This window comes from Dipodomys ordii, unplaced genomic scaffold (genome assembly GCF_000151885.1).
Source record: "Dipodomys ordii isolate 6190 unplaced genomic scaffold, Dord_2.0 Scaffold13, whole genome shotgun sequence".
Lineage (NCBI taxonomy): Eukaryota > Metazoa > Chordata > Mammalia > Rodentia > Heteromyidae > Dipodomys > Dipodomys ordii.
In genome coordinates this window covers 23116694-23142287 of record NW_012267229.1, presented here as the reverse complement: position 1 = coordinate 23142287, position 25594 = coordinate 23116694, and the positions used below count along the sequence as shown (strand labels likewise).

The following is a 25594-nucleotide window of genomic DNA, read 5'->3' as shown; positions in this document are numbered from 1 at the left end:
TTCCCACCAGCCTCTGGGCTTGCCCACTGGGGGAATGGGGGAATGAGTAATCACACTTCCAAGAGGCCTGGGTATGCTGGCTTAAGGCCCCAGAGCAATGCCCATCTTCAAGAAGGGTGGCAGCTAGGCCAGAAGCTCTGAGGGCATGGGGTTCAGGGGCTCATTCCCATGGGGTTGCATTCAGTCCCAGTTCTGGACTGCCTCTGGACAGGTCATGACCCCAATGGATAGCTTCCTTATCTACAAAATTGGGTACGAATGCCAACCACATGGGGAGTGCTATGAATTTAACATTCCTAAACATTTCTGATTAAACATTTGCAAGGTCATGGGTTAATATGTATAGACTGTGATTAGCGCATGCGTGCTGTACATCCATGTGAGTAAATAAACAAAGGTTTTTTTTTTTTCATTTTTGGTCCCAGTTGTATTTTAAAAGCATAAACCTGGGCTTGATAAAGGCATCTCATGCACATCATCAAATCACAAGACATCGCTGGCCGCCTGGCCCCCAGCCAGTATTTCCCTCCCCGGCTTGTTACAAATGCAGATGGCAGGGCCCAGCTTCCGAGCCACCAAATTAGAGTCCCTGGAAGGGAGCCCAAGAACTCCATTTTTCTTTCTTTTTTTTTTTTTTCAGAGAGAAGCTCTCTGGAAAAAGAATTCATCCAGACTTGGGTTTTCTCATCTTTATGGACCTCTTAGGGAATTTAAGGGAAAGATTTGGGCCCGTTTCTTCCCCCAATAAATACACACACACACACACACACACACACACAGAGTGATTCTCATACACAGTCATACCAGTACATTCTTTTCATAACAACAGACCATTCATTCCTAAATTCCCCTAAAGCCCACCCATAAGTCCCTGGCAAAGAAACTCAGATCCAAAGCAACTTCCATATTGTGTGAATGCCCTCCTACTCAGAAAGGTTCAGGAGCTCACCCTGGGTCACACAGCCTGGCCATAACCTTCATGCTCCTATCTATCCTCTGAGGCAGGAAAAAGGCTTGGGGTATCATAACCCGAGACATGCACATGTGGAGGCTGAAACTTGGGTGTCAAAGTCTGCAGGGTCCTTAAGGATGTCACCAGGTGCACTTGCTATTTAAATGTAAATTAACTAAAATTAAATAAGATAAATTATTCTGTCCCTCTGTCACACTGAGTTTCCAGCACTGAATAGCAACACATGGCTCTCGTGGCAACCCTGTGGGGTGGGGCAGGAACTGGAGTATCTCTGTTGTCAAAAAAGGTCACACTGGCCAGTGACCAGTCTTGGAGCAGCTAGCCAGGCATGGCACACTAGGCTCGGCCTCCACCTTTGGCTGCCCCACCTTCATGTCTGGCCCTTTGTTTCAGCTCCCTGGGGGCTCCTGTTGGCTAAAGGCCTTGTTCCTCAGCCCCTTCCACCTGAGCATCTTATGATTGGCCTGGCCTTGGCAGAGCTGCTCCTTCTATCCACCTGTTTTGTGGGGGAGGAAAAGGGTGGGCAAGTGGAAAGGAGGAGGAGGAGGAGGGAGAAGAGGAAGGCAGCCAGCATTTTCCTGTGGCCTGGGACACCTGGCAGGGCAGCCAAACTTGGAGGCAGTTAACCTCAAACACCTGAGGAGGAGTGGGGCCCTGCTGACAGATGGGCGCCTTGGGCTCAGGAAGCTCTGTTTCCACTCCTGGCTCTGCCACGGACACTCTGGTGGCCTTGGGCACATCTGTAGCCTCTTTTGAGTGTCAGAGAGTCTAGTAAATATTGTGCTGGCATCACAAGAGGCTGTGAGGATTAGGTCATGAGCAGCAGTTTGGTGCTGTGGGTGGCATCAGGAATTCAAAGCCATGATCCCATGTCACAGAAGAGGAAAGGCTCAAGAAATCACAGAACTTGCTCACAGGGAGCAACAGAGGCAGGTATCACAAGGGAAAAAAACGAATGAGGCTCTGTCTGCACAAGACAGAGCTCCAAAAGGGGACTCTTGGTATCGTTGGATGAAACATACTTGAAGGGATTAGAAAATCTTAACTGCAGAGCCCAGCAGTCAGACAGTACTGGCTTATGATTCATTTCTGTTTCTTAGTAGCCATGTGGCTTTGGGAAAGTCACATCTTCTCCAAGTCCAGAAAGTGGACAGTAATGGTGAAGATCACTCATAAATGAGGAGTGAAGAGTAAACGAGTTAATAATGAGGAAAACACTTAGAACAGTGACTGACACTTGTCAGGCACTGGGGTTACTCTCTATTAATACTATTTCTTGTTAACTAAGCTTCTGTGAGTAGAGTATTTTGCTGGTTGACCTCAGTTGCAGTTTAGAGGTTTCCACAAGTCTCTCAAAATACAGTCATGGGTTAATTGTGGTTGCTGTTGTTTTGCTGGACCCGTGGCTTGAACTCTGGGCCTGAACACTGTCCCTGGGCTTCTTTTGGCTCAAGGTTAGCCCTGTACGTACCACTTGAGCCACAGCTCCACTTTTGGCTTGTTCTACAATTGGTTGGAGATAAGATTCTCACAAACTTTCCTGCCCAGGCTGGCTTTGGACCGTGATCTCAGCCTCTTGAGTAGCTAGGATGACAGGTGTGAGCCACTGGCACCTGGATACAATCAGGTGTGTCACAGAGTGAGTACTGGGTAACTGCTGATTATGGTGGGTATTAAAAGGCTGGGGGAGTGTGTTAAATTTAGTTGAGAAAGAAGCAGGGGATTTGGAGGAGGCTAGGTCCAGCAATGAGGACAGTTTTGCCCTGCTAGAAGGGGCTGGGACTTGGTGGAGGCCAGCCAGGTGCTGTCACCTCATCTAACACCTGGACGAAGAAGGGCCAGGGACATTGAGCTGTGCTCAGCCTTTTCCTTGCTCTGCTGATATTTTGGGCACTGCTTGGACCCAGGTGCCAGGCTCTGAAATGAGAAGGAGTGTAACTGTCCTCCCCTCTCTCTACCCCCTGGACTTCTGCCAGCCCAGTGGGGGCATGCAGTGAGCCAACCTCACTTTAAACAGCCCCAAGGGGTTGCAGTTTCCGGCTGCCCAGCCATGCACTGCGTCATCAAGGGGCACAGGGCTGCTCCCACAGGGATTTTCATTTCACCAAATATGTTTAAGCACCCATCATGGATCAGACAACTGCACAGGGCACAGCAGAGACCCTTCCCTATAGGATGCTGACCAAGCAACTAGCAGAGTGTTGAGAGGTGCAGAGGACAGGTGTGTGACACTTCAGAGGTACTGTTCTCATCCTAGCCTTGAGGATGGAGGAGCGTGTGCAGCTTGGGCCAGTGGCAGGATGCGATGGTATTGGCTTCAGCCATCACTGTCCAGAGTATGGACCACAGTCCCAAAGCACTGGCAGCCCCTGGGGGCTCATTAGCATACAGGCTGCACCCTGACTCCCTGGGTCAGAATCTGCATTTTTCCAAGACCCCCAGATATGGTCATAGTGGTGGTCCCAGAAAATGCCGTGTGCAGATGCTGCGCCACGTGCTTTCCCCTGTGTCGACTCATTTAATTCTTATAACCTGGTGGCGGTGGCAATGTTCTATCCCCATTTTACAGGTGAGGAACTGAAAGAGGGTAGCCCGCCCATAGTCACACAGTGAGTAACTGTGCTGGGTTCCCCTCAACCACTGCCCTCCACGCATTCTCTCATTGAATGGTTGCCTCTATGAAGATTTCTGGAGGTGGATGCTTTCAGGATGGTTTGGGTTTGGCGAAGCCATTGAGGACCAAAAGTCCTTCGTTGGTTCCCTCTGCGGGCCTAGGAGTGAAGGAAAGGTGTTGTTTTCTGAACCCCTTTCTGCTTTATCAAGAATTGGGGTTCTTGCTGAGTGTGATATGTCAAGCCTATAATTCTAGCTACTTGGGAGGTAGGGGATTTGAGGCCAGCCTGGGCACTAAAGTTTAGGAGACTCTTTTTTTTTTTTTTTGTCAGTCGTGGGGCCTGAACTCTGGGCCTGGGTGCTGTCCCTCAGCTCTTCAGTTCAAGGCTAGTGCCCTACCACTTGAGCCAAAGTGCCACTTCCAGCTTTTTCTGGTTATGTGGTGCTGAGGAATGGAACCCAGGGCCTCATGCATTCAAGGCAAACACCCTACCACTGAGCCACCTTCCCAGTCCTAGGAGACTTATCTGAAGCAATGGTTAGGCATGATGGCTTGTGCCTGTTATCTGCTAAGCTAGAGGGGAATTCTGAACCCTTGGGGCAGCACAGTGACTGGGCACAGTGGCCCCTGCTGTCTTCCCCAGCATCTTGGAAATACAAGTAGGAGAATTGCAGCCTAGGCCAGAGACACTACGTGGAACATAACTCAGGCAAAAAGGGGCTGAGGTGTAGCTCAAAGCACATAGCTAGCAAGTGCAAGGCCCTGAATTCAACCTCCTAGTACTGCAAAGAAGAAAAAAATGGGAATTTTGTTTGTTAAGGATGGAAGGGCAACCAATCAAGCCCCTACCCCAGCAGAGCAAGCCATTTCACTCAAAGGTCAGAGGACAGCATGCACATGCATGTGTGCGCACGCACACGCACGCACACACACACACACACACACACACAGGCACAGGCACAACTGCCCTTCATCCTGAAATGCTCCTATTAACTATCTGCCTTAGTTCGAGTTTTCTCAGGACCAGAATGGAAACTTGTATTCGAGGTACAAGTAGTTTGCTTGGGAAATGATTCTGGAAAATAATGGCAGCCGAGCACATGTGAGAGACAGGGCTGAACCAAGCCAGCTCCACAGTGGGCTGCTCCATTTCGATAGGGAGCCATGGATGACTCGAGTGTGGAACATGAACCTGGGAATTATGTCACAGCGGGTGAGGGAGCAGAGGTACTTACACTCTAGCTTTTATAAGTTACTGGCGGGTGGCCATTCTCTGCTTCCTCTCATCTTTCTTCCAGCAACATGGACCACGGAGCTAAAGTAGTTCTTCAGGGTCTAGAGAAACATAGGCAGAGGAATGCAAGGGCTGGCCATTAGAAGAAGTCACGAGGACTTGATGAGTAAAGGGGGTGCAGAGCCTACCTCCCTGAGTGGACAGAGACCCCATCAAACTTGTGCTGCATCTGAATTGCTTCCCTTTTCTTGTCATTATCCAACCCAATTCAGTTGACTCACACATTTTTTATTTTCCTTTTTTTAAAAAAATTATTTATATGGGGCTGGGAAGGTGGCTCAGTGGTAGAGTGCTTGCCTTGCATGCATGAGGCCCTGGGTTTGATTCCTCAGCACCACATAGCAGAAAAATCCAGAAGTGGCGCTGTGGTTCAAGTGGTAGAGTGCTAACCTTGAGCTGAAGAGCTGAGCTGAAGGACAGCGCCCAGGCTCAGAGTTCATGGCTGACAAAAAAAAAATTATATGGTACAGAGGAATTGAACCCAGGGCCTCAAGTATGCTAGACAAGCATTCTACCACTAAGCCACATTCCCATCCCACACATTGTATTCTTTCTTTCTTTATTTTTTGTTAGTTGTGGGGCTTCAACTCTGGTCAGCTTTTCAGTTCAAGGCAAGCACTCTACCACTGGAGCTACAGCGCCACTTCTGGTTTTCTAGTGGTTTATTGGAGATAAGAGTCTCACGGTCTTTCCTTCCGGGGATGGCTTTGAACTGAGATCCTCAGATCTTAGCCTCCTGAGTAGGTAGGATTACAGACATGAGCCACCAGTGCCCGGCTACACATTGTATTCTGAATCCTATCTTCAATCCATTCCTCTCTCCCCATCCACGAGTGACTCCAGTTGAAGACACCTTCTGGTCTTGTGTAGACACCTGCAAGTCCAGACTCCATAGCCTTGTCACCTCTGAGCTCTCCCCACCCCTCCCTGTCCTCAGTTATATGCTCCCACCTTTCACCCTGAACCTTGTACCCTTCCTGACTCAAGGCTCAGTATCCATGGATCCCTCTGCATGGTACTTGCTCTACTAGCCATAATCCCTCCTTACCCTCTGACTCACTCCTCCCCCAGATCTCAGCTAAGAACTGGCACATAGACTTCGGCTCATGTGCCAACTTCAGTTAATTGATAGCACCTCCCCAGAGTGCTATGCTGAGAAGGATTCTGGAGCCAAGTGTAGGGTTGGTGGGAGTGCTGAAGTTGATTAGTAATGTCTGCTCTGGGTATGGGGAGGGGAAGTGGAATGGCACCGGTCTACAGTTTGCCTTACTGGTTCAGCAGCTTTCACAGGTTCCCCCCACCTTTTTTCATCTCTAGCATAATTGTCACCTGTGTGTCCTTCTAAACTCTTGAGTTTAGACACTGACAGTTGGTGCTTTCTAAGTTTTGATGAGTAGATGTGTACAAGCAGAAGCACGTACATATTCCACTCCTTTCTGCCCTCCCTGATCTGCTTCAGGGCCTTCGCACCCTCTCTTGTCAGCCCAGCAGCTCTCAGAGCCATTCCTGGAGCCCACCTGTTTCTCTCTGCCGGTTGTTGTCCTAAGACATCTGAGTCACCGGCAGCCTGGATCTGGGTGTCTGGGTCACTGTGCCCACAGCCTGGAAGTCGGCACATGAGCCACTGGTGGGGCCACAGCACCCCATACTCAGGACTGTTTCCTCATCACCAAAGGCCCAGGAGGCTAGCAGGTGGTCAGAACCGTTCCCCTTTGCCTCCCGCCTCTGCTGTCCAGCAGAAGTCATCATGCCTAAAGGGCATGGTGAGGACGGCTGTGGACCAGCAGACAGGGATTTATTCTGTCTTGTTTTATAAGCACTAGTATTTGTTGAGCATTTGGCTGTGCCAGACTGTTCTAAGGAGTTTATCTCCGTTTAATACTTAGAGCAGCACTGAGGATTAACTTACCGTTACTCCGTTATACAGAAAAGGAAACGTTGGCCCACAGAGAAATGTTTATCTCCAGGACTTCTGAATGGTGGAGACAGGATATGAACCCAGACTACCTGACCCCAGAGCAAGTTCAGACTGCAGGTTGCTATTCTGTGCAAGGCACAGGGCTTTTGAGTATCAGACTCCCGCATCTATAGATTCAGCCAGCCTTAGATGGAAAACATTTGGAAGCATCATGTGTACTGAACTTGTGCATATCTTTTTTTTTTCCTGTCCTATTCCCCAAACCAAGCAATAAAACAACCATTCACATGGAATTTATATTGTGTGAGGTACTACAAGTTAACTAGAGGTTATTTAAAGTATACAAGAGGATATGCATGTGTTATATGCAAATACTGTGCCATCTTATTTAGAGGATTTGAGCATCCGTGGGTTTTGGTGTTCATGGGACATCCTGGAACCAACACCTTGGAGATGTATGTTATAGTGGGGAAGAAGGTGGACTCTGCTTGGGCATGTCTAAGATACTGCCGCCATATTTACTAGATCGTCGCGCTGTGATCTTTGTTGCTGGATTTTGCATTGCACAGTACTTTTAAGATAGCAGCAGATCTTGTGTTGCAGTAGAACTTGATGCACTTTAGGTGTGGCAAGTGGCCAGGTGACCATGGTCGGGGAAGGACGTGAATAAGCAGACAGGGAGCCCATGAACTCCTAGCACCTTTTACTTATTTTTTAAAATTTAAAATTATTATAAAGATTATGTACAGAGAGGGTTTACCGTTGAATAAGTCAGGTAAAGAGTACATTTCTTTTTGGACAATGTCACCCCTTCCCTCGCTCTCTCCCAGTTTTACCCTCCCATCCTCACCCATTTTCTACATAGTATCTAGTGAGTACCACTACTTCATTTGTTCACCCTCTGTGTTTCCATTCTGTGCCTCCCCTAACACTCCCAAAGACCATAGCCTGGCATAGTCACCAGGCTTGTGTGGCCTTTTAATTTCTGATGCCAGTGAGACTGGGGATTCATCTGGAAAAGACAATGGCCATAGAACCTGCAAGTAATCCAATTACTTCGCTAACTATCCAGGACACAGAAAAGCCAGGAGCCAGCCCCCGCTCAAAGGTTAATAATAAAAGACAAATGGGTTTTAGCCCCACAAAACAAAACTAACAGGATTTGAGATGCAGGAAATCTCATTTCGCCATTAAGACAAAATCAAAAGCCAGCAGAACACGGTATAATCCTGATTCGGGGTTCTGCCTCTGCCCATGTGGCTTTCATCTCCAGAAGCCCCAGCTGCTGCCACCCTCCCTGTCCACGTCACCCCAGATGGCCTGGGCTTGGTCGCAGGCATCCAGATGCCCGCCTGCCTAACAGGTCTGGAACCAGAAATGCCATGGAAGCACCAAGACAGCGTGGAGGAGATCTCAGGAAGGGACCAGTAGACCATGACCCACCTCGATTCATTCAGGAGCTGCTCTTGGTTGAGCCCGGAGGTATCTCAAGAATCAGCCCCAGCAATTCAGCAATGCAGTTACTATTTAGTCCCATTGGATAGGAGGACGCTGCAACTCAGAGAGGTTGAGAACCTGCCCCAGATTGCACAGCCCTAGAAGCCAGGCTTCAGACTATGCTAAAGGTCCAGTCTCAATCATTGTCCTTTATTCTTCCAGGTTGAGAGCAGCAGTAGGGTTTGACAGTCAACACTTTTTGAACTCCTGTTGCACAAAAGGACATATATGTGACACTTTGCAAGTCAGCATAATTTGGTACTTGTGGTTAATGGATCCTGTCAGCAGGGAATTTTGAAACATTAGAAAGTGATGCACCACAAGCCATGGGCATTTCAGTGGCTGTCACTGTGCGATCTTGTTGACAGATAGGCGCAATGACTGAAGGGCAGTGGCAGTAGCAACTTGTCTGAGCAGCTACTGAGGCAGAGAGCCAGGTCTGATTTTGTAGCCTCTGCCTTTGTTCCCACTCCAGGGAAGCTCCCAGAGGGGGCCGGGGTCTCTGATGCATTTGGCCCTCTGGTCAGCGGGGACCAAGTACACCATCCCCGCTTCCTCCAGCCCCACAGAGAATGTGATCGCACGCCCAAGGTTTTCCGGGGTGCCAGCCTGGCTTCTTGGCAGTTGGCAAGGCACCCTGGGATGGGAAATCAGGCAGCCGCCCAGATATTAGAAACAATTACTGCTAATTACCAGGCCTGCCAGTTCCCCATTGTCTGCTCACACCCTACCAGGAACCAAGGAGCAGACAATGGTGATGTTGGAGGAAACTTTCAATTTCAGGCTGGCAGCACAAGGCCTCCCTCTGCCTTGGAGTTCGGGCTCCTTCTGCGTCCTGGAACCCACAGGGCTGAGCCATCTCTCCACCTCTCTGGCCTTTGAAGCCCATATCCTCTTTACAGAGTGGATCCTGGGTACCCTCAGAGGACGTCCAGAGAGGGTGGGATGGAGACCTGAGGTGGGAGGCGTGGACCATTCAAAGCTTCAGGTGAATCAAATGGCTCCAGTGCCTGGCATACCTGTGGAGCTGTCAGTGATGTTGGATTAGTCCCGAGCGGCTGGCCCCGTGAAGGCAGGGTTTAAGGGCTCAGGCCCCACCCTTCATTCCACTTCTGGACTGTGGTTACTGTCTGCTCCTTGCTTCTCTAAGCTCAGCTACTTCTCTTTGCTCAGACTACTAGCTTCTGCAGCTCTTTCTCTAGAAAGAGGGACAGACACAGCCTCAGAGACTGCCAGGATCACCTGACCAGACACCCAGCTAGCCATTTCCCTCAGCTCCACCCACTGAGAAAGGTGACACAAAAACCCTTTTGCTTTCAGATTCCCCAACTCTGTCTGGGATTTTCTCGGACACCCCCACCCCCAGCACCACCAGCACAACCAGACTGCAGACCTGCCTGGAAACCCTCCAGCAGCTCCCCTCCCTCCCTCCTCATGGACTGCCTCTGCTCTCCCAGGCTTGGGCTGCCTTTGCTTGGAGCAGGACCTTCTGACTTTGTACCTATCTTTCCAAGTCTGTTTCTTTGATTTGGAGCTAAAAAACCGCCAAGAAGATGAAGCTTCCTGTCTCTGCATCCTCCTGGGTCATCTGGGCTGTGAAATAGTAGCTGTCAGCAGCTCCCTGCGCACAGGACAAGACTGGACTGGGCAGGGGCAGTAGGGCAGTGAAAAGTAATTGTCTCAAAAGTGTCAAGTTGTGCTACTGAAACAGGATCTCTTGGCAGTGCTGGATGTCTCATATGATCCAGGGAAAACCTGAGCAGCCCCGGGTGGGAAGCTAGTAGAGTCTATGGGGCTTTTTGCAAAGGCAGATCACACAGTCAGTCTTCAGCTTTTAGTCTTTGGGATCCTCCTTCTCCTTTTTACTCCCCAGAGAGTGGAAATGCTGGAGCTAGCTTGGGTTAGGCAGTTTCCTTGGATCCATCATCTCTGCCCAGAGGTCAGGCTCACCATTTTTGCTAGGCCAATGTGATTTTTATCTGAGCAATGGTGGAAGAGCTAGAGTCAGTTTCCTGTCATTATGATAAGGACTAGAGGAGAAAATAGATTGTCAATGTCTTGCTCCTAAATTCTGGTTGGGCATGGTACTTGGTGCTTCTTCTCATTCCATACTTGGAAGGGACTCTATAGAAGGAAGCATTATTGTTTCCACTATAGAGGTTGGAAAGAGATGAAGAGGTAAAATGGGAGATGGGGGGAGAGAAACTAATGAGCACTATATTGCACAAAATAATAATTGATGTTATTGACTTCTATAACCTGAAGGAGGAGATTCTGAAAGAACTTGCTTCAGGCAAAGTTTGATCCAGGGCCTCATACAATGCCACTGGTCTGATGGCTTCATCCCTGGGCTCTCCACCACCAGAAGCTCCAGGTCTATGTCTTGGGACCCCCTGTGATGGGAATTGGAGCTTCACATGCCCCACACTTCACACGGTTTCCAGGCCAGATTCTTGTTGGCTGAATCGGGCCACATGTCCACCTTTTGAGCCAGCCGCTGGCCAAGGGGAAGGATGGCTTGATTGGCCAACAGAGCTGTCGGCCAACCCAGGTCTGTTCTTCCCCACTATAGTCACGGAGAACTCAAAGGAAATTTGAGGTCTCATTATCAAAGTAAGGGGAGTGTGTGTTGGGCAGCTACGCAGCAGCACAGCACACCCTGGGGTCTGAAGCTGCTGTCCTGGTGCCTCAAACCCCTGGGCACAGTGGTTGTCTGGGCTTCGTGTTCAGTAGTGGAGGGCACAGTAGTGGATGGGATGGGATTCTAATTAGCTCCAGTCTCCGGACCACACTTGGAATATCAAGGCACTGAGCCACATGAGCCAGCAGTTGACAACCCCTGTCTCCCATGATTCTTACAGCCACCCCAAGAGGTTAGGTCAGCCTATCTGCTTCCTGGAGGTAAACCAGAGGCTGCCGGTGAGTGCGGGCAGGAGCACCAGGGAGTGGAGGCCGTTCTGGACCTGCCTGCCAGACTTCTGTCAGCCCCTGGGAACCTCTGTATTGTTGTATCTTTTCATCTTTCAGCCTTAACTATGGAGGAGTCTGCCTGGCATCAGATGCTCAGTTCAGTGACTTCCTGGGCAGCATGGGACCAGCACAGTTTGTGGGCCGCCAGACCTTGGCCACCACCCCCATGGGTAAGTGCCCCAGGGACACATGGACGAGGGCCCTGCATCTCTCTCCCCTTCCCCTCTTCTGAGCACTGGCTCACACTGCCAAGCCCTCGACAGAACCCAGGCTCAGGTTTCAGAGTTTGGTTCTGGTCTCCTTGGGGCTGGTGAAAGGCGCTCAGAGGAGGAAGGAGCCCTGTGCACGCCTCGAGCAGTCCCCCATGCTCATCTCTGCTCCCCCTTTCAGGGGATGTGGAGATCGGCTTGCAGGAGCGCAATGGTCAGCTAGAAGTTGACATCATCCAGGCTCGGGGACTGACGGCCAAGCCAGGATCCAAGACACTGCCAGGTGAGGGCCTCGCTCCCCTCTGCGAGGCAGGGGTGGAGGCCGGGAGGTCATCCTGAGGGGCATCCAGAGAGAGAGGATGCAGCCTAGCTATGGAAAACCCTCTGCCCCAACTCCAGTGTCTTCCATGGGTGGTTTAAGGCTTGTCTGGGATCCCAGCTGAGCCTGTCTGTCAACCTTATGGGTTCCGCCCTGGGCTGAGCTCCTGGGAGGCAGGGCATCTACCATGTTTACCAGTGGCACCCAGTAAGCGTGTGTTGAATGGGTTATCAGCAGTGAGTATGTAAGGCAGGGGTGAAACTGAGCAAGGGGAGGAGGAGGCGGGCAGGACTGAAGTGCCCCTGCCGCCTGCCCCAATGGCCACAGGCCCCTTCCTCCCGGCATCCTTTCCCTAGTAGTCGGTGGTGGCCCTCTCTGTGGTGCCCTTTGTCCACCATTTGAGGGCCAGCCTAGAATGTTGCCCAATGGCCTCTGTCCCCAGCGGCCTACATCAAGGCGTACCTATTGGAGAATGGCGTCTGCATTGCCAAGAAGAAGACCAAAGTCGCTCGCAAGTCGCTGGACCCGCTGTACAACCAGGTGCTGCTGTTTCCTGAGAGTCCCCAGGGCAAAGTCTTGCAGGTGAGGGTCACTTATGTGTGTGTGTGTGTGTGTGTGTGTGTGTGTGTGTGTGTGTGTGTGTGATATCAAGGTAGGGGTGTCCAAGGGCCTCACCTAGAGGGAATGAAGCCCACATCTTCCTGTGCCACTGTGTGCAAGCCCCTTTCCGAGTGAGCAAGCTCCCTTCTGAGCTCTGCTTCTTCATCTAGAGAACTGGGCACAGATAGCATTTGCCTGATGGCATTACCATGACAATGGTGTACTGGTGCTGGGGTGAGAAGTTCCCACTGGGGCTGGGAATGGGCTTAGTGGTAGAGAGCTTGCCTAACATGCATGAAGCCCTGGGTTCGATTTCTTAGTACTCATAAACAGAAAAGGCCAGAAGTGGCTCTGTGGCTCAAGTGGTAGAGTGCTAGCCTTGAGTAAAAGAAGCTCAGGTACAGTGCCCAGGCCTTGAGTTCAAGACTCAAAAATAAATAAAAAATAAAAAGAGTTCCTACAAGCTTGGCCTGCAGTGAATGTTCTCCAAATAGATGTCACAATCATTGTCATCACCAACCTCTGGAGCCAGGGGCTTGCCCTGGGTCCCCCCCAGTAATGGCATGAGTCTGTTGAGGCCTGCAGAGAAGGGTCTGTTTCCAGCTGTTACGAAGGTGTTGATGGTCACTCTGGCTGGAGCTAAAGAGCTATGCAGTGCAGGTCAGACAGGTGATGCCCATGAGAGCCCTGTACCTGCTCTCAGCTGCTACCTAGGCACCTCTGTCTGCTTCTGCCATTGATTCCAACCAGGGAAAAGCCGTGAGAACGGAGCCAGGGGGTTAAAGTTGCCACCACAGAGTCTTTGAATGTGGGAAACCCAGATCCTATCTAGGGCAGAGATTTTTGGCCTGTGGGTTGAGAACCACTGTGACTTGTAAAGTGAATTTTAGTAGGTCTCAAGAAGCATTTTTTTAATGGGGCATTTGAGCACATGGCTTGCAGAAAGTCCTTGCTCAGATAGACAGTAGACATGAGGCCCTGGGTTCCATCCCTAGCCCCATGGGGAAAAGGCATAAAAATGAGATGTTTATTGCTCTTACTAAGGTGGGTATTACATTGTGGGCACTTTTGTCATGTATTCTGTGTGTGTGCTGGGGGGGATGGAGGTGGTGAATTAATTTCTATTGCTATCAAAACTGCCTGGAAACCCCTGCTAGCCTGAAAGTATTCAAACACTATAGAAAATGGCCAGAAGACCACCAGGGCTGGGTGCTGCCTGCCGGATGGAAGTTTGGGCATTCTGGCCCTTGGGATGTAGAGAAGACATGGAAACGGAACACTGACATGGATTGGGTCCTTACGCTAGGTGCAGACCTACCATGTGTGGCACCCCGAGTCTCTCTCTCCCTCTCTGTTACTAAATTACCTTCTTGTTTGAGGACACCAATCAGAACAGACGGGCCCATCCTAACAGCCTGATTTTAACTTAATTACCTCTTTAAAGGCCCAGTTCCCAAATACACTTGGAGGTCCTAGTGCTTATGAATTATGGGGACACAGGTTAGCCCATGTCACCAGTGAAAACACTTGTATATGTACATCAGAATCTGCTGCTCACCAGCTGCCTGAGGAGCACTGAGGACTTAGTTGAGTCCTGATGGCCTGAGTTGATGATGTCATCTCTCTGTGCCTCAGTTTAGACAATGACAGCTGTGACATGGGCTCATTCTATGTATAGTAGTGTCCCTGTGAGACCCGCAGTAGACCCTAGCCAGCCCTCTTTGTGGTTAAAAAGCAGCAGACAGCCTACCAGGACTTTGGCATCCTCTCCCTCCTTTGATCCTTTCAGATCAGCTGATCTGATATCATTCCATTTACAACCATAAACACTGGGCTAAGTGAGGTTGTCATATTCAGTGCATGAGATTAGCAAAATTGAGGGGAAAGGTTGGGTTGGGAGAGAAGTAGAATGATGAAAGAAAGGGGTGATATTGATCAGGATGCATTGTACTCATAAACTGATTTATTGAGGGATAACTCCTTGGTCCAACTACTTAAGAGATAGAGAAAATATATATTAAAAGAAAAAAAACCTACAGGCAGAGAGCTAGACATAGTAGTATGTGCCTGTAATTCTAGCACTTGGGAGGCAGAGACAGGAAGGAGGATCTCAAATTCAAGATCTAAGTTACACAGTGAGATCCCCTCTTCAACACCAAAAAGCACAAAAGAACCAGAGTCAGTTAGAGTCTTGTGACAGACTCCGAGGCTGTGAGGGCCATGTTTCAAGCCACCAGGCTCTGTTGAGTGGCTGAGCCAGCCTACCTCAGTAAAGGGAGACAAAGCTAGAAGCGGAGTCACAAGACAGCAAGGGAGAGTCCTGCAGCTAGACAGGCTACTCACTGGAACTGTCCTCTGGTAACCAGGACAGTGAATGGCCCTACACAAACAAGGTTAGCATCGGTGGCTCACGCCTATAATCCCAGCTACTCAGGAGGTTGAGATCTGAGGATCGCTGTTCAAAGCCAGCCCCAGGGAGAAAAGCCCCCTAGAGACTCCTATCTCCAATGAACCACCAGAAAACCCGAAGTGGCACTGTGGCTTAAAGTGGTAGAGCACTAGCCTTGAGCAAAAGAGCTCAGGGACCAACAAGAAAGGTGGGGGGCGGGGAGGGAGGGAGGAAAAGAAAGGTTAATTAGATGGAGAAAGGAGGCTAACATGTCAGCCACTTGGTAAAACTTTGTTCCTCATGGGTTTTTGGAGCTTTTAGAAGCAGTGGGCCAATGGGGAAATGCGACTCCTGATGTGGGATCATCCTTTAAGGCTTAGGTTCAAAGATAGGGTGCGTGGAGGATGGAACCAAGAGGACAAGACTGAAGATACAAACCCGACATCTTGGCCAGCAGTCACAGGAACATAGCAGCCAGGAAAAATACAGTTGAATTGAGAGCTATTTTAAGGAGGTAGAGTCTACAGGATTCAGGCGAGTTGGCCAAGGGGACCCCAGGCTCTGGCCTTGGGTCTGTGGGAGGCATGGACCAGTCTTGAACTCGGTGTCTCTTGCCTCACAGGTGATCGTGTGGGGAAACTACGGGCGGATGGAGCGGAAGCAGTTCATGGGTGTGGCCCGCGTGCTGCTGGAGGAGCTGGACTTGACCACCCTGGCCGTGGGCTGGTACAAGCTCTTCCCCACCTCTTCCATGGTGGACCCAGCCACAGGTCCCCTGCTCCGGCAGGCATCCCAGTTGTCCCTGGAGAGCACCGTAGGGCCCTGTGGTGAGCGATCTTAGTGCCAGGGATGGGGGAAGGGCTCCCCAAGATGGCCTGGAGACTGCCCAGCCCTGACCTGGGACCCCAGTCCCAGAGGCACATTGGACAGAGGAGGATGGGGTTCTCCCCCACTGTGGGGAAGTGGAATGGGGAGACCTGCCCCCCCTGGAGCCCCTCCTCACCCCTCTTTGCCTCATACCCCTGACACCTTCCCTTTCCCTATGGGTTGGCTGCACTTTTGACTTGGCCGGTGTAGACCTGGTGGATTTGGCTGCGAATGGAGAAAGACTGAGGTGGGTGAGCAATGCGCTCACCCGCCCCAACACTGTCCCACCCGACCCCCTATCACCTCCTTGGAAGCTTGCTGCCCGGAGCCAAGTCCAGAACCCAGCCGGCCATCTCCATGGTGCCAATTACCAGCAAGTGTCTTTCCTGCGGCACCGGGGTCAGGCAGCTGCTCCTGCCCTGGAGCTGACGGGCAGCTTTGCAAGGATCCGGAGCCAGCTCCCGGGGGTCCGGAGCCCCCTACTTGAAGAGGAGCTCTGGCTTCCCTCTGCCTGCCCATGGAAGGAGCTTTGCCGCAGCCTGTCTGAGTCCATCTGTCCATCCCTTCCTGCCTGCCCCTCTCCTGGTGGTTGTAGGAGCCAGGGGCCAGCAGGGACCAAAGGAAAGGAGATGTCTGAAGCTGGTAGACTCCCAGGGTGCCTTGCTTTGCTGGTCTAGGACCCGGAAAGGACAGTGTCACTTGTGTTTTGGTAGAGAATTGCTGTGGGACCCTGAGTTTCCAGAACCCCACACCCAGGGAGCTCACTGTCTCAGCATTGAGGACCTGTGAGGCTACAGAAGGAAGGCTGAGGAAAACTGAGGTTGGGACCGGTGGTGCCAAAGTAAGGCAAATAGGAGAGCCACTCCTTTGTGAATGAAGTCAAAGGTCATCTTGTCTACCCCTCTGCCTCCAGGCTAAGAGAGTGGGGAGCCATTCGAGCCCCCCTCCCTATTTTAGTCTTTTTAAATAACTTATTCTGTACTAAGGGCAGAACCCATGCCCTGGCCTCAGTCACCTTGGCTCCAGGAGAGATGGTGGGGGGAAGGAGTGGGAGAGCGGAGCTGAGCGTCCGTCGGGAGGCCTGGGTAGCTGCCTTCCCCACGGCCCTCCCTGGGACCTGTGGGAACCCTTATTGCATGCCGGAGGTGGCAGGCTGGCCCCTCTTTATAGAAGCACATTTCTGCCACCTCCCCTAGGAGGCACCACCAGCCTGCCATCCTCTTCACCTAGTCCCTGCTGTGTAGGGCGTAGTCCAGGTTAGCTAGGTAGTTAGTGTTCACATCCTGGGGCCTATTCTTAGCTCAGAAGTAGTCTTTTCCCAAGTCCCAAGCCAGGGGTGGGGAGAGGAAACCCCATACATTCCAGGAGACTGCAGTCTCTGGCTGGCCTGGGCTGGACCAGGCAGCCTGCGGAGGCCAGCCCTTCTTCCTCCCCTTCCTTCTCCCTTTCCTGTAGGATTGTATACCCTCCCTCCCCCTCCACCCCACATCCCCATGATACTCACTGTTCTGATTTATCTTTGGCCCTGGTTTTCCTTACAAGGCACCTCTGAGAGTTGCTGGGCCGGGAGGAGAGGGCCTGGGCTGGCCTTAGAGAGCGTCGTTTTTTCCACAGAGGAGACCTGGGCTGTTTGGCCCTTCACTCCTGGTCCACCAGGGATTCTTTCCACTTAGAAATTCTCCCAGTCCCTTAGCTCGGCTAATCCCTGGGTGACCTTTAATGTTCTAATGGAGTTCTGTCACCTCCATGCAGCCTCTTGGGTACCCAGGGAAGGGGAGATGGAGATGGACTCTTCTCAGCCAGCTGTTCTTCTGAGCTCCGCCATGGCTAGGGTCCAGAGGAGGGAGCAGGGCTCCAGTGGGCCCCCATCAAAGGCTATAGTCAGCATCTCCCCTACTTTTTTTTTTTTAACCAGTGTGATTGCTGCTTGTTTAATACTCACTAATTGGAATATTTTGGGCCAAGAGAGCGCCTTTTCTCTCCAGCATCATTGCTGTAGTTGTGCAGGAGTGGGGCAGAGCCTGGGCATCCCAAGCAGGGTGAAGGGGGGTGGGGGGCTCAGCTCTGACTTGGTCCTCTCAGCCTGAGCCCTTCCTGGAGCATCTGCGACTACACAGAGCTCAAGAGAGGCAGAGACTGAGAACGCTCCAAAGCAATAACAACACCCTGGGGGTGGTGCCCAGGATCCCCCTCATTGACGTTTGTGTTCGTTCTGTGAAATCTCCCTCACCTCCTGGAGGGGTGGGGTGGGGGCTGGAGCCCTGATTCTTCGTATCATCATCGTGAGCTTGTGCTTCTCCTTCCAAGGGGCCGTGACCGTGGGGGGTAGGAACCATTTCTGTCCTCACCAAGAGAGGGGTGTCAGGAGGGAAGCCACTATTTTCACCACAAGCTTTGGGGACACTTTAAGCTCAGATTCCACCACTAGGAAAGGGGCAGAGAGGGTGGGGTCTCTGGGAGAATTCTTTCTTGTCTCTGGGTAGAGGTCCCATGCAGGCTGGCATGGGGGAGGGGAGGCTCTCTCCACTTTCTGTCCCCCAGAGCACTTTTTCTTTACTGGGGGCCTGGGAGACCTTTAGTCCATTTCCATTTTACAGATGCCAGGCCTGGGAAGAGCCACCCTGGGGTCACCTGGGGATGCAGTGGCACCCCAACCTGAGTCTCTTTGCATCTGACTGAGCTGGAGCCAGGGAGGGGTAAGAGGGACTGCATCTTGCCCTTCTTCCATCTCTTCAGAGCCTCCTAGAGTCTCCTAGTGCCCCCCCCCCGCCCCACCAAGTATGAGCAGAACAAGTTGTAGCCCCCGAGAGGTTAAGAAATGAGAGCTCAAAGCAGGAAGTGATGGGCTCAAGGCCCTTCAGGGCTTGAGCCACGGGGAGCAGAACTAGGGGCTCCATTGCACTTCTTTCCTGCAGTGCAGACTCTGTTCCTGGGCCCTAATCTGTCTGCCACCATCAGTGTTTTCTGGGCGCTACATTCCTGCCTGGGTCCATCTACCAGACCAGTGTCTGCTGGGACTTGGAGAAGGGAGTTGCCAGGGGGACTGGGGTCTCCTCAGTTGATTGTGGCAACGGGATTTGCTCTAGGGTATCACGGGTGGGTGGGGAGTCTTGTCCTGGAGCTATAACTCGACTAGAAGCAGCTAGAGGGTGTGAAGAAATGGTTTGAGGCTGAGCTGTGTGTGTGTTTTGGGGGGGGGTGGTCTGGGGTGTGGCCCCATCTAGGAAAATCCTCATCCCTCCGGCCTTCAGAAGTGAGGCCCAGCCACTGGCAGTATTTTCCACACTTTCTGTTGCACCGTGCTTTTGCCGGGCTGTGCCCTGACCCTCACAGGAGCCCCAGGGAAGAAGCTGGAGGGAGTCCTAGTTCTTTGTCAGCCCTGCTGTCAGGAGTGGGCAGTGGAGGTCCAGGACAAGCAAGCGCTTGCAAAGGCCCCGTCAGCATGGCTGCACCAGGACCACATGTGTGTCTCCAGCAATCCAGAGTCCATTGCTCTTTCACCCAGGTCACCAGACAGTTTAGCAGGGTGGTTATGTGCTTCCTGCCTCTCACCTCTCAGTTCCTCCAACCAGGAGCTCCTGGTGTGCTTTGGGGTTCAGAAACAGCGCAGCGCCCCATGCCCTCCCAAGGCACAGCTGTTGCACCAGGCAAGGTCACCTGCATTTATTTATTGAGCAGCACTGCTGTGCCAGGCCCAGGGGCCCGAGTCCCCCTCCTGCCCCTGTAATGGTTCCTCTGCCCTCTGGGAGGGCCACATCTGCAGAGCAGCCCCTCTGTGGATGGAAAGTGTCATGTCATGTCCACAAGCTCACGTGATAAACCCCCCAAGGGCCCGGCTGCTGCTGTTCATTTTACCCAGGGCACCTGTGAGGGCTGAGTGGAGGCTGGAAATGCGCCTACGTGTTACCTCGGCACCCTCTTGCTCTAGACCGCCTCCTGCAAGGGGGCAGGAGGGCCCTCAGGCTGGGCCTCCTTCCACCCACCCCACCTTTCCCTTAGGTCCTCTCCAGGAGCAGGAGCCCACCCTGGGCCTTCAGGGAGGGAGGGTTTCTGGGGCCCCCTGGGTTGGAGCAGGTCGCATTGCATTGTGGGTCACATCGTGTTCATGACCATGTAGCTCATGTTGAAAATTAAAGTTTTTGGCTTTTCTAACCTGGCTTGCTCTTGCTTTGTTCTGAGATGAGTCTACTTGGGGACACAGGGATACTGGTGTTTTCAGGGGTGAGGACCCCTGGATGCCCCACCTCAGGCTTCGTTAATACCCCCTAGGAGGCCTGTCCTGGAAAATCCTGCTAGAGATGTCCAGGAGAGAGCAGAGTTGCAGACAAACCACGTAATCTAATTACTAATGTGGAAACTGAGGCCCAGACAGAGTCGATGAGGATTGCAGGGTACATTGCTGGTGACTGGCAGGTTGTAGCATGAGGTTTAGTCCACAGCAATGTGGGGCCTGAAAGACTCCAAGCTTTCAGCCAGGTTTCTTCATCAGGAAGTAGGTGTGGCCCAGGACAAACAGTTTTCTGGGCGGGGACAATCATTCACCACAGAGGGGGCAGTTCTTTTAAATAATGCAGTGATTGTCCACCATAAACAGCGGACAGTAGGTAGACAGTTCAGTCTGTTTCTGTCATTCTTCCAGTATGAGCTTCTGGCCATGGACTCCAATGCTGGAAGCTGTACATTTCCCTGCAAGGTAGAAATACCTCAAAAGAAATACAGCCGCTTGATTCAGCTGTGATGGGCCAGCTAGTGACGTGGACCCAGGCAGTAATTCTCCTAGGCTGATGTGACTACATCTTCCTAAAGCAGTTTGGACCCAGAACTTGTACTTCTAAGGTTGACTGGAGTCTGATCAACTCCATCTACCTTCGTTTCTCACTTTTTATTTTTATTTATTTTGTTTCAGTACTGGGGCTTGAACTCAGGGTCCCTTAGTTTCATTTACTTAAGGCTGGCATTCTACCACTTGAGACACCACTCCATTTCAAGCTTTTTGATGGTTAATTGGAGATAGTCTCATGGACTTTCTTGCCTGGGCTGGCTTTGAACTGCAGTTCTCAGAGCTCAGCCTCCTGAGTAGCTAGGATTACAGGTGTGAGTCACCAAGTGCCTGGCTCCTATCACATGGTATGAATATGTTTTTGGAAAGCAGGAGACAAGGAGCAACTGCTTGTAGTAGAAGAGAGCCATGAGGCTCCCTGACCACTCTCCAAGCTCCAGTACTGGCACAGGGAACCATCCAGGTGGGACTGAGCTTGGGTATGGATGTCAGATGGACTTCCGTCTCGCCTGGGGTCTGTCCGCCTGGATGGCACGCACTGCCACGGGGCTGGAGGGGGGAGAGAAGCCCAGGTTGTCGCAGGCCCACATCTCCAGCCGGCAGACGCGTTGGGAGATGCAGGTGGCGCCTCCAGGCCTGGCTGGGTGGCGGCTCGCGCGCGCCCCCCGGCGGGGCGGCGGGGCACGGCCGGGCGCATCCGCGTTGGCCAGGAAGCGCAGGACCACGAGGTTCAGGAAGGCCCCGATGACCGTGAGCCCCAGCAGGATGTAGAGGAAGCTGAAGGCCACGTAGGGCGGCTTCCTCTGCAGCGCCTCGTCGCTCTGCAGCGCCACGAAGTCGCCGAAGCCGATGGTGGTGAGCGTGATGAAACAATAGTAGTAGGCGTGGAAGAAGGTCCAGCCCTCGAAGTGCGCAAAGGCGGCGGCCCCGAGGGCCAGGGTGGCCACGCACGCCAGCAGCCCGGCCACCACCATGTTCTCGGTGGACACGCGTGGCCGCCGCAGGCCCAGGCAGCGCTTGGCCGCCAGCAGCAGGTGTCGCACCAGCGCGTTCAGCCGCTCGCCCAGGCTCTGGAAGGTGACCAGGGTCAGCGGGATGCCCAGGAGCGCGTAAAACATGCAGAAAACCTTGCCTGAGTCCGTGCCCGGCGCCGTGTGGCCGTACCCTGTGTGGGGAGGGAGCAGGGAGAATCTGGTGAACGCCCAGCCCCAGGCAATACAGTCCCTTCCAGTCCCTCCATACCCCAGGCCCGACCCAGCGCTGACCATCTTCAACACTGGGTCCCATCAGGCCATTCCTGGCTCCAAAGCCTTGCATGGTTATTCACAGCTGCCCCAGGTCGCAAACAGCCCCCAAAGAGCCCCCCCCCTGCTGGAGAAGGAAAAACAACTTGCTCACATGGGAATGGTGGAGAACATACCTATAATCCCAGCACTTGGGGGACAGAAGCAGGAGAATGGTGAGTTCCAGGCCAGCCTGGACTACATAGGAAAACTCTGTCTCAAAAACCAACCCAGAAGAAGCCAAGCCCCTCCCCAAGGACAAGCTGTATGGTCCCTTTGAAAGGACATTTTGGAAACAGCACAGTCAAGGAGACAGACCGCCAGCCTGTGGTTGCCAGTCCTTGGTTTTGGAAGAGGGGTTAACTAGAAAAGGGCATGAAGGATCGGGGGAAGGGTGGGGGAAATGTTCTCTTTTTCAGTTTATCAAAGATTTATTTAATAAAGCAGGGGAAACAGGGAGAAATACAAAAGGAGAGCAGAGTCCCCCACGGCCACCACCACACAGAGGAGATACAAGTAAAAGGCTCCTTGGTCTCTGTCTCTCTGTCTCTCCATTTCCCTCCCTTCCTTTCCCCCTCCTCCCTCTCTCTGCCAGGCCTGAGGCTTGAACTCTGGGCCTGGATGCTGTCCCTGAGCATCTTTTGCTCAAGGCTAGCACTTGACCTCTTGAGCCACACAACCACTTCTGGCTTTTTCTGTGATTTAATTGGAGATAAGAGTCTGAGACTCTTATCTTTGCTGTCTGGGCTGGCTTTGAACCACAATCCTCAGATTTCAGCCTCCTTATTTTCTCTTGGTCTGTAGTTAGACCACAGGTGCCCTTTGTGAGAATCCACCCAGTATGCAGAAGTTCCCAGGTTAAGAAGCCTTGCTGGGGCTGGGAAGGTGGCTCAGTGGCAGAGTGCTTGCCTTGCATGCTTGAGACCCTGGGTTCAATTCCTCATCACTACATAAGCAGAAAAAGCCGGAAGTGGCACTGTGGCTCAAGTGGTAGAAGTGCTAGCCTTCAGCTAAAGAGCTGAGGGATGGTGCTCAGGCCCAGTAACCAATACACACACACACACACACACACACACACACACACACACACGAAGAAGAAAGAAGGAGGAGGAGGAGAAGAAGAAGAAAAAAGAGAAGAAAGAGAAGAAGCAGCAGCAGCCTTGTTGTACAGCAGGGGGGAATGAGGGAGCTCTTTGGGGATTGATAGGAAAACATCAACAAAATATATCAAGCAAAAAAGAAAGCAAGAGACAAGACTGTGTGTACCGTAATGTCTATATAACGTGTATTGTGTTTAGAGGCATGTATAGGCCAAGAATGTAGCTGGGAGGATACAAAAGAAAGAAGTAACTATATTTGATCTAGGGAAAGGAACTTATGGGTTAAAAGACAAGATGGAGACTCAGAAAGACAAATACCACCTTTTCTTTCATTATGGAGTCCAGATTAAAACCGTAAGTCATGAAGGTAGATAGGGACTTATCTGGGAAGAGGAAGGTTGCCAAGGGAAAGAGTAAGGAGAAGAAAAAAAATTGTAGGCTGAATATTATTAAAGTACATCATAGCAGGGTGTAGGGGTCATGCCTATAATCCAAGCTACTCAGGAGGCTGAGATCTATCTGGAGGACTGTGGTTCAAAGCCTGTATGACTCCTGTAGAAAAGTTCCCTAGACTCCATCTTCAAAATAACCAGTCCAAAACAGGATTGGGTATGGACACAACATCTATCTGAAGACCTGTAGCAGTATCTCCATATTGCCAGGGCATGGCCCTAGCAATTTGCTAGGTGGGGGGAGGAGGAGGGCGTGCTTCACCCATCACCAGACTTTGAGTACCTTGAGGGAAGGGGCCAAGGTGGCCACTTCTGTATGTCCCCTCACTCACCAGTGCCCTGCACCGAGACACAGACTAAGAGCTCCAGGAAGAGTTATTGACTTAAACCAAGTTGAGACGAAAGCTTTAGTACTAAGAAGACAGGAAGCACTGTTTCCCCAGGTCCTTTCAGGTAGACCTGGTTTAGGCAGAAAGTGAAATGAATTAATAACCAAACACAGGGGTACTCCATGTGTATTGTCTCATTTAGCCCTTTCTGTGACTACAGGAGCTGCCATTATTAACCCAGTTTACAGTTAAAGAAGTTAGGCACAGAGGGCAGAAGCTGCCCCACGGTCCCAAGGTCTGAGGTCTGAACCACTATGCTCCCTAACTCCTCAGCCACTGTCCTCCACAACTCCTCCTGGGCCCGGGGCCTGACTGTGCCAGGCTGGCTGAAGCAGACAGAACCACACAGCAGGTGGTAGCACCCCCAAGTGGCCATAAAAAGGAAAAACCCCAGTCTCTTCTCAGAGCCTCTTTCCCAGGTTGTCTGAGAGGCATAGAGAAGGGACCAGGCAAGACAAACCCAGGAACTTCCCAAGAAAGTGGGGAAGGGCAGAAGAGGAGGCAGAGGGACAAGGTATCTGTGGGCACCACAAGATGGAAGATGACGGGCTAAGCCAAGATAAGGGGGCAAGGGTGCCCAGAGGGACAGAAAGAGGCAAAAGGGCTAAATGGGGGCTAAGGACGATTGTTGGCAAATAATTATTGTTGCTAATGAACACTAAGTACTAGCATCTACTTAGCTTCAGGCACCAGGCCATACCTTTTACAGGCATGACCTCCCTGGAACCTGGAACCATTCAGTGAGGCTGAACAACTAACTGTTACCTTTTGCTCAGACCTGCCCGAGTGACCACAGATTCCCCCAACACACACACACACACACACACACACACACACCCTCAGTCCACAGCGGCCATTCACTTGTGACAGCCCCTCGGAGAAACGCTCTCCAAGGTACCGGCTTCCAGATCAGGGGTGGGAGCCCAAGGGGACACCTGGGTGATTGGCACCAAGCCGGGTGCCCTGATGGAGCCTGTTTGCCTGCTTTGCCTTTCTCTATCGCTTGGGCTTCGCGGGTGCCAGGCAGGAGGTAGTCACAGCAACAACCCACCGTGCAGAGGCTGCCGGCCGAGGGCTGCTCCGGGGCCCCCGGGGGGAGCTCCAACGTTCGTGGCATTCCTTCAGCCACTGTTTATTGAGCATGTATTAAGTCGCGCAAGTGAGGAAGACAGACAAGGTCTCTGCTGTCACAGAGTATAAACGCCAACTCTGTTTTCTATGTGCCAGGCCCCGAGCCGAACCTTCCTGCATCTCTGACCTCTTTGGGGACCACGATCTCCCCACAGCCCTGAGATGGGTCCATTAGCAGCCTAAGTTCACCCAGGGGAGCGCTGGCTCTGGCTGACAGGGGGCCGGGACTCAGCTCAGGGGTGGGTCGTCCGCCCCCCCTCCCGGTGCGTGCGTCCATCTGCCCCCCCCATCCCTGCCTCGGTGGACCGACAGCGCCCATCAGCCGCGAGGGGGAGGGGAGGGAGGACTCCCAGCGCCCGGGCTGCCCGTCCAAAGTGGCCCGGGGCAGGGGCAGAGGTGGGCAGGCAGCCCCGTGGGGCGGGCGGGCTGGGGAGGGGGGCTGGGGGGGTCAGGCGGAGGAGGCGCCGCGCGCGCGGCTCACCGATGGTGGTGATGACGGTGATGGCGAAGTAGAAGGAGCCGGCGAACTTCCACTGGCGGCCGGCTCGGTGCGGCTCGGCCTGCCGGGCCAGGCGCTCCAGCTCGCGGTAGTCGTCGGCCGAGAAGCCGTATTTCCTCCGGAACTCGCCGCGTTTCTGGGCCAGCAGGCGCTGGCGGCCGCGCTCCGCCTCGGACTCGAGCGCGTCGAAGACGGCGGCGCCCACCAGCAGGTACGACAGGATGCACGCGACGAGCGCGGCCGTGCGCGCGCTCTGCTTCCGCATGGCGCTCCTCTCCCGGAGCCCCGCGCGCCCCGACGGCGGCGGCTC

General features: G+C 52.5%; 2 protein-coding genes across 3 annotated transcripts in view; one reads left to right on the top strand and one right to left on the bottom strand.

Moving 5' to 3' along the window:
* Rims4 (regulating synaptic membrane exocytosis 4) overlaps positions 1–15849 on the top strand; it is a 53190-nt gene extending 37341 nt beyond the window's left edge. For both annotated transcript variants that reach the window (XM_013010815.1, XM_013010814.1), the window contains exons 3-6: positions 11324–11436; positions 11657–11758; positions 12237–12376; positions 15406–15849. In XM_013010815.1, coding sequence (XP_012866269.1) covers positions 11324–11436; positions 11657–11758; positions 12237–12376; positions 15406–15624 — 574 coding nt within the window. In that variant the 3' untranslated portion in view covers positions 15625–15849. The remainder of the gene's footprint in view (positions 1–11323; positions 11437–11656; positions 11759–12236; positions 12377–15405) is intronic.
* Positions 15850–20918: 5069 nt separating this feature from the next.
* Positions 20919–25549, bottom strand: Kcnk15 (potassium channel, two pore domain subfamily K, member 15). Its single transcript, XM_013010715.1, has 2 exons — positions 25267–25549; positions 20919–21595 (listed from the first exon to the last, which is right to left on the bottom strand). The coding sequence occupies exons 1-2, from the start codon at positions 25547–25549 to the stop codon at positions 20919–20921; spliced, it is 960 nt and encodes a 319-aa protein (XP_012866169.1).
* Positions 25550–25594: the final 45 nt, after the last annotated feature.